This window comes from Pseudophryne corroboree, chromosome 1, assembly GCF_028390025.1.
Source record: "Pseudophryne corroboree isolate aPseCor3 chromosome 1, aPseCor3.hap2, whole genome shotgun sequence".
Taxonomy (NCBI): Eukaryota; Metazoa; Chordata; class Amphibia; order Anura; family Myobatrachidae; genus Pseudophryne; species Pseudophryne corroboree.
The window spans coordinates 994,977,434-994,993,938 of record NC_086444.1 but is presented as its reverse complement, the minus strand read 5'-3'; the positions used below and the strand labels follow the sequence as shown (position 1 = coordinate 994,993,938).

The 16,505-nt window shown below is 45.7% G+C and overlaps 1 protein-coding gene across 11 annotated transcripts in view; it reads right to left on the bottom strand.

Moving 5' to 3' along the window:
* ANAPC10 (anaphase promoting complex subunit 10) overlaps positions 1 to 16,505 on the bottom strand; it is a 305,129-nt gene that overhangs the window by 231,616 nt on the left and 57,008 nt on the right. For all 11 annotated transcript variants that reach the window (XR_010177486.1, XR_010177487.1, XR_010177485.1 and 8 more), the window contains one exon: positions 3,117 to 3,207. Coding sequence is in view for 5 of the 11 variants with exons in the window: in XM_063920607.1 (XP_063776677.1) it covers positions 3,117 to 3,207 (91 nt within the window). In the remaining 6 variants the exon portion in view is untranslated. The remainder of the gene's footprint in view (positions 1 to 3,116; positions 3,208 to 16,505) is intronic.

Genomic DNA, 16,505 nt, shown 5'->3' with positions numbered 1-16,505 from the left:
CAGCCTCAATCATCAACTGCACCCCCTTGGCAAGTGATGCTGTCCCCCTTGACACATCCCCGTCACCGTCTGCAGCATCAGAGTCGGTGTCCGTGTCATCCTGCATAACTGCAAGTGCACGTTTGTGAGAATGTACCGCAGGGGACCCCGAGGAGGCAGTATCAGACCATACAACCATAGAGGACTGGAGGACTTGAGTGGCATGCTCAGTCCTAACAACTCTATCAGAAATCTGAGAAATAGTCACCTTCAGAGAGATTAACCATTCTGGCTCTCTAGCTGGGATCTGTGCTAAAACAGTGCAATCCTGATTACATGGAATGAAGTCTTCCTAGGAAGACAAATCTTCTGCAGCATATGAAACAGTGTCCATAGACATGTTGCGCACACACACTCAAACACCCCACAAACACACAGGGTATTATGAAGACAGAGTTTCCCCCCAAGAATGGCAGAGAGACACAGAGATTGGAACCAACCCACACACAGCACTGTCAAAGGTATAGGGAGTCCCTTACCAGTGCTGGCTGTGTCCCTTAATAGGTGACACAGCCTGTACACAGCCTCCCCCCCTTCTACAACCCCCTTGGTACCGTACAGACAGCTGGAGATTGCTCTGGAGGGACCTGGTTCCACTTGTAGTAAGTGCAGGCAGGAGAAAATGGCGCTGAACGCTGCAGGGTCCGCTCTGAGAAGCTCCACCCCCTCAATGGCACTGTCTTCCTGCTCACTGATAGATTATACTGGTCGGAGGAGTTGCGCTGGCCTGGATCCACAGACCCCAACAGACTTGCAGTGGACAGTGTAGGATTAGGCGCTGGCCCAGGGCGCCCCTCCCAGCACCGCACCGCAGTACCGCTGAGCCATCACGGAGCGCGGGTGAGACCGCGCTCCTTACCCTAAGGCCGCCTGCTTCACACTGTCCCCCTGTTTGCAAGGGGGGACAGTGACTCACTCGCCACCTCTTCAGCTCCCGAGGGGGTGGCGTTCAGACCCCTCTGAAGCCAAATGTTCAGTCAGCGGGAGCATTTTTTAAACTGAGTATGGTAGGAGGGGCATAGAGGGAGGAGCCAGCCCACACTATTAAACTCATAAAGTGCCAATGGACCCGTCTATACCCCATGGTACTAATATGCATCCTCTAGGATGTAAGAGAAATCTTTTTTTTTTTTTTTCTTTCCCCCCCCCAAACATCGAAACATTGATCGGGAACATCGCGGCCATCGGAACATTGCAACCATCGCAGCTTTCATTTTGAAAGCCGGGACAGCCTGCAGGTATACAGGGGGGTCTGGGGGTGGCTTGGGAGGGTTCATTTATACTCCCCTGCGGCTGCCATGGTCTGCAGCTGCTAGAGGGGGGGGATCCTGCCGTGCTGACCGATCGGCAGTGATCGGCAGCACGGCAATCAGTGGGGGAGAGTGCAGGGAGGCAGAGGGACCTTCCCGTCACTCTGACAGCAGCAGCGGAGGGAAGTTTATCTTCCCTGCCTGGCATGGTCGCATCTGATGCGACCATGCCAGGCAAGTGGTTAATAAGCATTTGGACTGCTGCCACTGAATATGGTCTATGAAAGAAATAGTAGGACATCCACTACAGAAAGGACTCTGGAAGCACAAGAGGGGCAGTTAGATGCAGATCTAGCTACTCAGAATGCAGTGGTCTGTGGGCCTAATTCAGACCTGACCGCAGCAGCAAATTTGCTAACAAATCGGCAAATCCATGTGCACTGCAGGAGGGGCAGATATAACATGTGCAGAGAGAGTTAGATTTGGGTGGGTTATTTTGTTTCTGTGAAGGGTAAATACTGGCTGCTTTATTTTTACACTGTAATTTAGATTTCAGTTTGAACACACCCCACACAAATCTAACTCTCTCTGCACATGTTATATCTGTCCTCCCTGCAGTGTACATGGTTTTGCCCATTTGCTAACACATTTGCTGCTGCGATCAGGTCTAAATTAGGCCCAGTGTGCGCAGTACTGAGCACAGAATGTGCCATAGCTCATCCTCAGCATTTATCTATTTAAATGGTTGCAGCTGGCCATCTGAGCTGTGGCAGTCGCTGTTGAAGAGAGAAAGAGAAATGCAGATGTGGAGTCATCTTGTTCTACGTAAAAGGAAAGTCATTTTATTTAATGATGAGACATGGCTGATCTCTATATTTAAAGAAGGAAGGAAAAAAACTAGCGGAATGCCAATAGAGTGCTGATGGGAGCTATCGACATTGGATTTTTAATCAGTGCACCTAAATATCAGGAAGCCACTAACTGGAAATGCACCACAGGAAAAACTCTTCACAAGTTCATACAGATGAGCCCAAAATGTTTAACTGTTTTTTACTTACATTTTTCAAAAGTAGGAGGGCAATATGGGGAATGGGCTCTCTTTCCCCCACATTCACCAAGACTTGTACATTGGAGAGGTGGTGGGGTGCAATACATAAATTGCTGAAACGGTGTTCAGCGGTCAGGTGAAGGAAATTAGATTACTCTGTGTATCTGGGAATAACTATTAAATGAAGAATAATCTTTGTCAAAGTATATTTTACAATGAAATGTCTTTTTTTTCTTTCGGATAAGTAAATAATTTGTTTTGTACAATAGACAAAGAGAGATATTTTTAATAGAAACCTATTCATGAATAAATCACGTCTGAATCCATGTGATTCTTCTCGCTTTGCATAGTGACTACTGCACTGATTGAGCTGGAACAGTGCCTATTTGGAAGTTCATGGGTACTGGCAGTAGGCCATTTAAATCCTGTATGAGATAAGTATGAATTTACAGTTTACAGTTATATATATTTAGCTGAGAAGTCAGAACGATGTGTCAGCCTCCTGGAACTCAATTTTTCTGTAATATAGTGTAAATCATTTTCTTTGAAATGCTTATTGTTATAAAGCAAGCCTAGCCAACCTGTGGCACTCCAGATGATGTGAAATTACAAATCCCAGCATGCACTGCCACAGTTTTAACAATTCCTAATAAGAAAACTGTGGCAAGGCATGATGGGACTTGTAGTTTTACAACAGCTGGAGAGCCACAGGTTGTCCAGGCCTGTTATAAAGACTATCTACCATTTGATTTGAAAGTATTGAAAACCCAAATATGTACCGAAACTGAATATTCACTAAATGAGGTTGAGATCCATCCGATTGCCAGTAGGTTTCAAGATTGTCATCTCGTAACTGATCGACTCCAAATCCTTAAAAAAATAAAACAGATACTAGGTTATTTAATAATGGACATTTAGTTTAAAGTGGCAGCTAAAAAAGTTCACAAACCACAACAGAGAATGTGTTTCTTCATATATGAAAAATAAAAACCCACTATTTGGTTGCATCCATAATCAGCATGGATATACTGTAGGGCTAAATAGGTCACTGCAGAGTACGGATTCGTTATTGGCCCCGACCACTATTGGGAATTACTTCAGGGAACTGAGCGGCTCCCTGACACTGGAATTTATGATTTAAATCACCTCACAAGTATCCCTGGTATACTGGTAAATGTTCTGGACTGTGTCCCTTTGGGTAGTTTAAGACTTTATCTATTATTGCTAGCATGAATTCATGACTTCAAGCTACATACAGTTGTAGGTTATCTTATCTGCCTACCTGTGTGACCATAGTTATATTTCAGCTTGTAGGAAATTTTGTGCTGCAATGTTTATGACTTTTGTTAGATGGCCATTTTATTGTTTTTATATGATTTTTAGTATATGTATCTAAATGTACTGTATGTTACAATCTATACTGGATGAATTTGATTTTAGGCTAACTGATTGATTAACAATACAGAAACCATCTGACTCAGAGTGGGCGATTCAGTTGGGGGGCTACGTGGAAAGACGTAAATACCACATTTACATGGATTTTGAATTTTTGCTGCCATCAAGTAGCTTCTGCCATCTAGCATCTATTCCACTAACTTCTAACATAGTGGCATGTGCCTATTTCTCACTAGTACAAAAATACAAAACCCTGGTATTATATTTAGTTATATTCTAAAAAAGTAATTTTGAGCCATGTGCCTCTTTTCCATTGAGCCCCTCAATTGTTTGAGAGAATTAGCTTCCATCTAAAGCAGCTGAGAGTTCATTCAATTGTTTTGGTTGACCAGTCCTGAGGCTGCACTTATCGCAAATTTCTGCTCACACCCTCCTGAGGTGCGAGCAGAAACCAGCATAACGTATGGCTATGGGGTGCGAGAATGCGGGCTGGTTGCATAAACAATTGGATTAGCACCCTCACACTTTAGACAGGAGTTAATTCACTCAAACAAATGAATTGTCACGTTAGTTTGTTCATTTGTTTTGTATTTTAAGTTGAGCTGCCTGTCTTTTTGTTTATACTTCTTTATGTTGTAAATCACCCAGAGATTTATTCAATGTACAGATGAAGCCATGTTCATCTTCGCTGCGATGCGGCACGCTGCACGGTGTGCCAGGCTGTGATTATTCACATGGGATGTTGGGTACTTTCTTATTTCATTCTTGTATATAGCAGGGTAATCCAAACTGGGTACCTCGGGTTGATGGTCCAGGACTAACTCAAATTATTTATGGTCAATGTAAAAATAGGATTTTAATACCTACCGGTAAATCCTATTCTCTTAGTCCATAGAGGATGCTGGGGATGCTTCAAGAACCATGGGGTATAGACGGGATCCGCAGGAGACATGGGCACACTATAAGACTTTGAATGGGTGTGAACTGGCTCCTCCCTCTATGCCCCTCCTCCAGACTCCAGTTATAGGAACTGTGCCCAGGGAGACGGACATTTCGAGGAAAATGATTTATTTAATTATTTTAAACTAAGGTGAGATACATACCAGCTCACACCACTAACACGCCGTACAACATGGCATTAAACAACAACGCATGCAACGGCATGATCAACAACAGTCACAGATTGACTGAACTTAACGCAACATAAGCGTAACTATAACCAAACTGCAGATACAGCCCGCACTGGGACGGGCGCCCAGCATCCTCTACGGACTAAGAGAAAAGGATTTACCGGTAGGTATTAAAATCCTATTTTCTCATACATTCTAGAGGATGCTGGGGATGCTTCAAGAACCATGGGGTTTAGACCAAAGCTCTAGAACGGGCGGGAGAGTGCGGTTGGACTCTGCAGCACCGAGTGACCAAACAAGAGGTCCTCCTCAGCCAGGGTATCAAACTTGTAAAACTTCGAAAAGGTGTTTTAACCCGACCAAGTAGCAGCTCGGCAAAGTTGTAACGCCGAGATTCCCCGGGCAGCCGCGCAGGATGAGCCCACCTTTCTGGTAGAATGGGCTTTCACCGATTTCGGTAACGGCAATCCTGCCGTAGAATGAGCCTGCTGAATCGTATTACCAATCACCCGCGCAATAGTCTGCTTAGAAGCAGGAGCCCCAATCTTGTTGGGAGCCCACAGGACAAACCGAGCCTCTGTTTTCCTAATCTGCGCCGTTCTGGCGACATAGATCTTCAAAGCTTTGACCACATTGAGAGACTTTGACTCCGCCAAGGCGTCAGTAGCCACTGGCACCACAATTGGCTGGTTAACATGAAATGATGAAACCACTTTTGGCAGAAATTGCTGACGAGTTCTCAACTCCGCTCTATCAGCATGGAAAATCAAATAGGGGCTTTTGTGAGACAAAGCCGCCAACTCAGACACTCGCCTTGCAGACGCTAAGGCCAACAACATGACCACTTTCCAAGTAAGGAATTTTAACTCAACCTTGCGCAAAGGTTCAAACCAATGTGATTGCAAGAATTGCAACACCACATTAAGGTCCCATGGTGCCACTGGGGACACAAAGGGAGGTTGGATGTGCAGCACGCCTTTTACGAAAGTCTGAACTTCTGGAAGGGAGGCCAATTCTTTTTGAAAAAAGATCGACAAGGCCAAAATCTGTACTTTAATAGAGCCTAACTTTAGGCCCGCATCCACACCTGCTTGTAGGAAATGGAGCAAACGCCCCAGGTGAAATTCTTCCGTAGGAGCCTTTTCGGATTCACACCAAGACACATATTTTCTCCAAATACGGTGGTAATGCTTTGCCGTCACTTCTTTCTAGCCTGAAGAAGTGTAGGAGTGACTTTACTGGGAATACCCTTTCGGGCAAGGATTTGGCGTTCAACCGCCACGCCGTCAAACGCAGTCGCGGTAAGTCCTCATACACGCACGGCCCCTGTTGTAAGAGGTCATCCCGAAGAGGAAGAGGCCAGGGATCTTCTATGAGCAACTCCTGAAGATCTGGATACCAGGCCCTTTTTGGCCAATCCGGAACAATGAGGATCGCCTGAACCCTTGTTCTTCTTATAATTTTTATCACCTTTGGAATGAGTGGAAGTGGAAGAAACACATAGACCGACTGAAACACCCACGGTGTCACTGGGGCGTCCACCGCTATCACCTGAGGGTCCCTTGACCTGGAACAATATCTCTGAAGTTTCTTGTTGAGGCAGGATGCCATCCTGTCCACTTGAGGAACTCCCCAACGACTTGTCACTTCTGCAAAGACCACTTGATGAAGACCCCACTCTCCTGGATGGAGATCGTGTCTGCTGAGGAAGTCTGCTTCCCAGTTGTCCACTCCTGGAATGAAGACCGCTGCCAGAGCGCTGGCATGTCTTTCCGCCCAGCGAAGAATCTTCGTGGCCTCGGCCATCGCCGCTCTGCTCTTTGTTCCGCCTTGGCGGTTTATGAACGCCACTGCTGTCACGTTGTCTGACTGAATCAAGACTGGCAGACCTCGAAGAAGATGTTCTGCTTGCAGTATGCCGTTGTGGATGGCTCTTAATTCCAGAATGTTCAAGTGTAGACAAGCTTCCTGGCTTGACCACTTTCCCTGAAAGTTTCTCCCCTGTGTGACTGCTCCCCAGCCTCGGAGGCTTGCATCCGTGGTCACCGGGATCCAATCCTGAATCCCGAACCTGCGTCCCTCCAGAAGGTGAGAACTGTGCAGCCACCACATAAGGGAAATTCTGGTCCTGGGAGATAGAATTATTTCCGGTGCATGTCCAGGTGAGACCCGGACCACTGGTCCAGCATGTTCCACCGAAATACCCTGGCATGGAACCTGCCATACGGAATGGCCTCGTAGGCCGCCACCATCTTCCCCAGCAACCGAGTGCAGTGAAGAACTGACACCTTAGCCGGTTTCAGAATCTGTTTTACCATGTTCTGTATTTCCAGAGCTTTTTCCACTGGAAGAAAAACTCTCTGCAATTCTGTATCCAGAATCATACCCAGGAACGACAGCCGTGTCGTTGGATCCAACTGTGATTTTGGCAAATTTAGGAGCCAACCGTGTTGTTGCAGAATCGTCAGTGAAAGAGCAACATTCTTCAACAATTGCTCCTTGGACCTCGCCTTTATTAGGAGATCGTCCAAGTATGGGATAATTGTGATTCCCTGCTTGCGCAGGAGAACCATTATTTCCGCCATTACTTTGGTGAAAATCCTCGGAGCCGTGGACAGACCAAACGGCAACGTCTGAAATTGGTAATGACAATCCTGCACAGCAAATCTCAGGTAAGCCTGATGTGGAGGATATATGGGGACATGTAAGTAGGCATCATTTATGTCGACCGACACCATAAAATCCCCCTGCTCCAGACTGGAGATCACTGCTCGTAGAGACTCCATCTTGAACTTGAATTTTTTCTGAAAGAAATTGAGGGATTTTAGGTTTAGAATCGGTCTGACTGAGCCATCCGGCTTCGGGACCACGAACAGGCTCGAATAAAAACCTTCCCCCTGTTGAGATGGGGTACCGTGACAATCACTTGATTTTGACACAACTTAAGTATCGCAGCGCTTACTATCTCCCTTTCTGGAAGAGAAGATGGCAAGGCCGATTTGAAAAATCGGTGAGGGGGCACGTCTTGAAACTGTAACTTGTACCCTTGGGTTACTATGTCTACTATCCAAGGATCCAGGTCCGAGTGCACCCAGACCTGACTGAAGAGTTTGAGACGTGCCCCCACTGGAGTGGACTCCCGCAGAGGAGCCCCAGCGTCATGCGGTGGATTTGGTAGAAGCCGGAGAGGACTTCTGCTTTAGGGAACTTGCCACAGGCTGTGACCTTTTTCCCCGTCCTCTCCCCCTCGCAGCAAGGAAGGAGGACCCACGTCCTTTTTTTAATTTATTGGGCTGAAAGGACTGCATCTGATAGTGAGGCGATTTCTTCTGCTGTGCAGGGACATAAGGTAAAAATGAAGACTTACCTGCGGTAGCCGTAGACACCAGGTCAGTGAGGCCGACGCCAAACAAGAACCTACCATTAAACGGAAGAGACTCCATCGCCTTCTTAGAGTCAGCATCAGCATTCCATTGATGTATCCACAACGCTCTCCTTGCTGAGACCGCTATGGCATTGGCCCTTGAACCCAAAAGGCCAATATCCCTTACAGCTTCTTTTAAATATGCTGCAGAGTCCCTGATGTGACCCAGAGTCAAAAGCACACTATCCCTGTCTAGGGAATCTACCTCAGATGACAAGTTATCTGCCCACCTTTCAATAGCGCTACTCACCCATGCCACAGCAACGGCAGTCCCGAATAGCGACCCTGTAGTGACATAAATGGATTTTAGTGTATTTTCCTGCTTACGATCTGCAGGATCCTTTAGGGCTGCCGTGTCAGGAGACGGAAGCGCCACCTTTTTGGATAGACGCAATAAAGTTTTGTCTACCGTGGGGATTGACTCCCAACTTTTCCTGTCCCCAGATGGGAACGGATATGACACTGAAATTCTTTTGGGAACCTGTATCTTCTGGTCAGGATTTTCCCAAGCCTTTTCAAAAAGAGCGTTCAGTTCATGAGAGGGAGGAAACGTTACCTCAGGTTTCTTTCCTTTAAACATACAGACCCTTGTATCAGGAACAGCAGGGTCCTCAGTGATATGTAGTACGTCTTTTATTGCCACAATCATGTACTGAATACTCTTAGCCAGCTTTGGATGTAATCTGGCATCACTATAGTCGACACTGGAATCAGAGTCCGTGTCGGTATCTGTATCTACTATCTGGGCAAATGCACCCGAAGGGGTCTGGGTCTGTGACAAAGCATCTTCCATGGATTTCCTCCATGTTTGGTTCTTAGACTCAGATTTATCAAATCTCTTAGTCACGTTTGCATTTAAAACACTCAACATATTCACCCAATCATCCGTCGGCGGTGCCGACACGGTCACTCTCACAGTATTTTCTGTCCCCACTCCAGCTGGGAAGAGCATTCAGCCTCAGACATGTCGACACACACGTACCGACACCCACAACCACACTGGGGCTATAGGAGACAGACCCACAATAAAGCCTGCAAGAGGGACACAGAGAGAGTTCTGCCAGCTCACACCCAGCGCCTATCCCGGTACTGAGGCCAGTAAAATGACTGCCCAGACCTGTTAGCGCTTTATATATAAACAAATCAGCACCAAATTATTTGTCCCCCCCCCTCCCTCCTTTTTACCCTGTTACTTGTACAGCAGTGCGGAGGACAGGGCCAGCGTCTCTGCAGCTTCTGAGGAGAGAAAATGGCGCTGGTCAGAGCTGTGTGGGCAAAGCCCAGCCCACTACATGGCGCGCTTCAGTCCCGCTTAAATCTATGTTTATACTGGCGGGGGTCCCTTAACTAGTGCCCGGAGCACTGTTATAACACATGCCAGTCTGAATTTGAGGTCTCATGCTGCCCAGGGCGCCCACCCCTGCATCCTGCCGTGCTGTGGTATGTGTGGGAGCATGGCGCGCAGCGCGGCCGCTGCGCGGTGCCTCTTCTGCCGTCATTGAAGTCTTCTGATCTTCTCATACTCACCCGGCTTCTATCTTCCGGCTTTGTGAGGGGGTTGACGGCGCGGGAACAAGCGGCCAGGCGTACCGTATTGATGGAACCCTCTGGAGCTAATGGTGTCCAGTAGCCTAAGAAGCAGAGCCCTTGAACTCTTAAGAAGTAGGTCTGCTTCTCTCCCCTCACTCCCACGATGCAGGGAGCCTGTAGCCAGCAGGTCTCCCTGAAAATAACAAACCTAAATAAAAGTATTTTTCTGAGAAACTCTGGAGAGCTCCTCAGTGTGCATCCAGTCTCACTGGGCAAAGAATCTAACTGGAGTCTGGAGGAGGGGCATAGAGGGAGGAGCCAGTTCACACCCATTCAAAGTCTTATAGTGTGCCTATGTCTCCTGCGGATCCCGTCTATACCCCATGGTTCTTGAAGCATCCCCAGCATCCTCTAGGACGTATGAGAAAAGCAAAATCAGCGCTTGTAGCTTCCAATTATAAAATAGGTGGACAAACAGAAGTGAATACTGTCCCTCACCAGAAATCTGAAGATAAGGATGGCATATAAACACAAATTACTTCATTTTGTATTTTTTTCTGAATTTCTCAATAAGAAACTTTTGGCCTAGGCGTGCCTTGAAAAAAATATCTGACACTCTAGGGCGCCGTGACTCAAAGTTTGGGAACCGCTGGCTTAGGAACAAAGAGATGATCATCACTATTCCTATTACTGAACTGATGATAAAAGGATTGTCTAGCCACTATGACCTGTGATTTGCAACTGACAAAGGGGCCCATATACGTTTGTATGGAGTTTATATTAATGAAAATGCAGTTTGCAATCTATAATGGAGTATTTCCATAATACTGCTAACGTGAAAATTGGAATAGTCAGCACTATATTTTATAGGTTATATGTAAACTCTAATAAACAGGCATACAGAATATGAAGTTTGGGAAAATATAACTTAACAACATAAACATCTACAATGTTAATGTCAACTCAAATAATAATATAAATATATAGAGGCTAATAGAGCAATGTAGGTTGGAGGCTTAAACTGATTGAATTACTGGAACAATAATAATATAAAAAGGACTATATAGTCTAAATTCCAGGAGTTAAAGTCTGAAACATTGCAATAGATAAAAACTTGCAATCGACATATAGGATTCTGCATAATGTGTGCAAAATAGAGCAACACAAACTAAGTATACAGCTGCATGCCAGCAGTACACTGCCCTTTGATCTTCCATTCAGAAATATACAGAGTACGAATGTGAAACTGTGCTTCACACAAAGGAATAATGGCTATTCAGCTGCTCTTCTGGAGCACACTGTAATAGAATTTCTGTAGATGCGAGAGTTTATATAGTCAAAATGAATTCAGTCCAGCTATGGAAGGCTGTGCCTGGAACAAAGGTTTAGCGAGTAATTAGCGGCTTTTCTGTAGCACGCTGTGGTGATACCTCCATGGATTCACGGCCAAATTTTCTATGCAAGAAATACATAATCAATGTTATTAAGTACAAAGTGAGAGACAGAAAATAATAGCAGCAGTCTTTTGATCAGTGCCTCCAATAGTCTCTCCTATTGCAATTTTAAATGTCCTTATCTGTGTGATCTGTGAACCTTAGGGACCAAGTAAATAGGTGTGAACCACGGCTCTAGTACCCTGTATCTGGATGGCCTATATTCACAGGTTTCTTTCTAGAATACTATCCTGATCACTGAGCCAACGGACAACTGAACCACACCATTTATACAACCTGTGGCTCTCCAGTTGTTATGAAACTACATATACCAGGATGCCCTGCCACAGTTTTAGCATTCCCTAATACCAAAATTGAGGGAGGGTGTACTCGGACTTGTAGTTTCACAACAGCTGAAGAGCCACAGGTGGGGTATGCCTGCTCTAGAAGATCAGGTACCCTGATAAGCCCAGATAAAGATTGCTATTTTAGGTGACCTGTCGGGTAATCTAATGATACCTATAGAACTCACCAATCATACATCTCCAACCTCGTCATGAGATACTGTCAAAGTCGAAAAATATCGTTATTCCAATGCTTTGTACTAACCCCAATGCACATGCCCGCTGCTCGTGCATTCAGTCTGCCGTACGTGCACATGTCCGCAAATTGCGTACGCTCGCTCCGGCGATTACGCGCGGTATATGCGTATTTACGGTAGAGTTTATGGGCTTGTAGCGGGCGACTCGTTTATAGCATAGTTAACTAATATAGTGCGTTTTGTAGATAATATTCCCTTTAATAATGTCTGCAAGTATGTTTAGTGTAAATGGTTCAGGGACTTGGGAATTCCTCTTTGCATGATACGAAGGGTCTGACAAAGGTTGAACAGTGGTGTCTAGTACCTAACTGAAGAGTATTTTATTAGAAACATTCCGGTGTTGGTTAGGAAGTGATTAAATCGCTCCTGCGTATAGTTATGACTATAAGAAGGTTATAGACATTTGCTGTATTTGCAGTTCATTACCCATGCGGCGGGAATCCTGAGGATACCTCCCACCTGAGCAGTTTGAAATAGTCACAGCCCACCTGTTCAAATCCACCTATGACCTTTTGTTATAATGAAGAGAGACATTCCTGCGTCCAATGAACAATGAGATTGTAGGGCCCTTTGTAGTGTACTGTATGTTGTGTATATAAAGGCCACTGTCCCCTGACCGGCCAGTACTCTCTCTCATCAACAATTATCAGTCGGATAATTGGAGGACTGGATCCGGTTGCGCTAGCGAGTGTTCCCCCGTATGGTATGTTTCTCTGTGGCCACTTTGTTACCCGTTTAATGTAAGCCATTCATTCTTATTCTATGTATTTGTGTTTGCGTTCGTTCGCCATTGTGTATATTTTTGTCTAGTTATTCTGTTTAGGTATTAATGTTAGGTCTGTAGTGTATAAGCTGTAATCTGTATTCTTTTCCCTTTGACTTACTAAAAATCATCTGGTAAGGTGTTGGAACCTTAACAAGTGTTTGTGTGATTCACTATATAAGTGCTAAGGGTTTCAGATCATCTCAATTGCTCAAACAGCTTGCATACTCACAAAGGTTCAGTGTTACACCATTATAGTACCACGGTATTAAGGTTTACAGTGTAAGCATATTCTGTGTTTAAAGTTTATAAAGGTTACTGTCTGTGTGTACGCTCGCTGTGTTTATTCCGTACACCCAGCGTAGTGTGTGTACGTAACTTGCGTACCACGTGTGAGGTCTTTGTACGCAAATAGCGTACAAAGTACGTAGCACGTGCACGAGGTTTAGCGGCCATTACGGCTTTACGGTAATAGTAAATAGCTTATGTTAAAAGGTAAATATTTAGCTTTATCAATTGGGGACTCGTCCGGTCCACCTCATATCCGCAGTCAGGCGAAAACGCGCAGACTTTATCGATCAGCAAAGGGCGGAAAGGTAGTATCCCCTGTATCCGTGTTTGTGGTTGGGGATACAGTAGTGCTGATCGGATGAGCGTCTGCTTTGCTTGGTTTGTAGGGATGCTGGTGAGATCCGAGGAAGGTAAGAACATACAGCTATTGTTTTAAATCTGTTTTCTCTCTCTCTCTCTCTGTTTGGCACACAATACACGCATACACACCTGTATTTTTATTTGTGTATTTTTCGCATCGTCACTCTCTTGTTGCCATTAGAATTGATTGTTAGACACGTGCTGAGGAAATTTGGTGCTATTTAGTTGAGATTATAAAAGTAATATTTAAGGGAATAATTGTTAAGGGCACGCACACAGCATAAACAGATACTGTGTGGTGTTCAGTAAGCGATTACAGTTGAACATCGTTTACATTTATAGAAGCGTGTTATTTGTGTTACTGTGAACGTATCTGGACTTTGTGCATACGTGGCTCGGGCAACGTGCGAGATTACGTACGCGACGCAAAGGCGTACACACGTGGCGTATATTACGCAACGTGCGTACGGATACGCCCACTAAACTTAAATCACACGATAGCATTGTTTAGTGTGGGCAGGTATAGTAGCCACGTGATAATAGCACAAGTTTGTTCAGTTTCCAAAAGTTTAAAGAGAACCTTTTTCTATTGCAAAACCTGGGGATCGAACTACTGCCTGAATGAAAGAAATTTCTGTACAGAAAAGTCAGTGTGCATATGAGTGAATAGGAGAGAGTGTGCAAATAAAGGTATTCTTTTTGTGAACCCAGAAATCGGGATCCCGTCGAAGACCACATCAGGTGAGTGGACACTTGGTGGCGTGGGACTGGCTTGCTCACGTTAACATTGTATAAGGTAAAGGAGCAAGTAGTATTCGCAGACAAAAAGAACTACGAAGGTTAAAGCGCAGCCCAGGGGTTTGGCGTAGCACCCATATAGGCACAAGTTGAGAAAACGCTCCGGCTGAAGGTTTCGCAGCCTAATCAACCGATTCCATTGGTCGCACGGCGAATAAATAATAGTTATTTATACGAAGTGCGACTGGACCGCACGCTACTGTGTACATTAGTTAGGTCACCTTGATACCCACTAAAAATTTGCTGTGGGATCATAGACGCTATTTGTACATTTTAACGTGATTTGTGTAGGTTTTTGTTATTTTAAGGGAGTTTCGCTGTTCACTCAGGAAATCTCCAACAACTAATATTTACTGGGAAGGGTAGCATACTCCCACACGCCCTAGTAAATAGAGGTTACAAAAAGATCCCGAGATTGGGTACGACCAGTGGTGGGCACATTGCTGGAATTCGTATTGGCCAATACGGGGCGTGAGTGGGTGAAGGCACTCGTTGAACTTTCACCGTCGCCTTATCTCTGGGAACTTGGTTTGTTTTGTAAGAATTCGCTGAGACAGCAATATCTGCAAACGATGGGGGCCAGTTGCTCAAGTAAGGGACGACCAACAAGGGTTCACGTTGGTAGTTGTTGGCCCAAAGGGTCAGCACGGTATATAATGTGTGAGAAATACGGATCACACACACAGGTATTATGCAAAGAATGGAAACGAATGACTGAGGATGATGGGGAACAGTTTCCCAGGGTGGGCAGTTTGAATCCGGAGGTATTGCAAAACTTAAGAAAGATGATAGGTCTAATAAAATCTGCAAAACAGAGGATTAGACATTATGATTGTTTACAGTTATGGCAACAGGAGAGTGAAATACAACAGGAATTAGCTCAAAAAGCAAATTCAAATCCTGGTAGAAGTCTGATAGCAACGGCACCACCACCGTATATAGTAGGGGAAAAAGTGGCTGCAGAGAATGGCATACGGGTGTACGAAAAGAGTGCACTTAACAAATATAGTAGTGATAAGAGTAAAATGAATGTTAATGCAAATATTGATGCTAATGCTAACCCGTGCAAGTTGCATCCCATTTAAACTTCCCTCAGGAATGCGACCAGGAAGATGAGCCTAGTGTTCACTCTAGGCTGTTTTAGCAGGGCGCCGCGCCCTGCTAGAACAGCCGCCCGCTCCCTGCCCTCCCGGCGTGTATAGATGCCGTGCGCATGCGCGCGGCATCCATCCACGCATTGGGAGAGGGCTGGGGGAAGCCCAGCACCGACGGAGGTGCTGGGCACGCCCCCAACAGTGACGTCGCCGGCCACAGACGCTCTCTATAGTAGCGTCTGTGGGCCGCACCGCCCCCTAAAATGACGGAGGCGTGGCCACGCCCTTAATTTGCGTGGTCGTGCCCCTTCGCCGCGCGCGCGCTCGTGTGCCCCCGGAGTCCGGCGCCCTGCCCCTTTTCACTCCTAGAGTGAACACTATGAGCCCACTACGATTTCAGCTCTCTCTCTAGCGGCCACCATAAACGATACTCCAGTGGGCACGGCCCAACCAGTAAGAGCGGTATCGAAGGCCCCTAGTGCAGGGACAGGTGAGGTTGTGTCTACAGGTAAGTACGGCACTGTACAATATGCTGAAAATGTTACACCACACACTGTAGAATCAACCCAGAGTGAGGTAATTGATCTTAATCCTGTTAGAGTGATAGCGGTCCCCAATGGGAAGACCGACGCAAATGGAGTCACACCCATCAGGAATATTGCAATGCATTGTCCCTGGTCCCGGGCAGAATTAAGAACAATTTTGTCTGAATTTCCCGATCCCAGAAAAGATCTAGCTGCATGTCAAAGGTTCATTAAGGACCTAGGTAACTCCGCTGAACACAATAACAAAGATTGGCGGACACTACTGCGGGCATGTCTGCCCTCTAGTATTGACCCTGTTAAATTCATTACAGATAGTAAATTGGATGCTGAGGTACCCCTCACTGACGAGTACAATCAGGAAAATGTTAAACAGATCAATCTGCAGTTAGGAGTATATTTCCCAGCCGTTGTAAAATGGAACAAAATTTTCTCCATAAAGCAAATGGAAGGAGAAACTGCTTCTGATTATTTCCACCGGGCACTGGAGGAAATGGCTAGATATACTGGGATCATGGACATTGAGGCAAATGTACATCATAGAGAGGTAGCGGTGTCCGTATTGATGGACGGTTTAAAGGAAGTATTAAGAAATAGGGTACAAACCACTCAACCTAACTGGAGAGGTATGTCGGTGGCCGCCTTAAGAGAGACTGCTGTCGGGCACGACAGGAACATCACGAGACGCAGGGAGTCACAGGGTGATAAGCTGATGGCCATAAGTATCCAAGCCCTTACAACAAGGCCGCCTCAGTTTAAATCTCAGACCCCTGGTGGTAAGCCGTATATGGTAAAATGTTACAATTG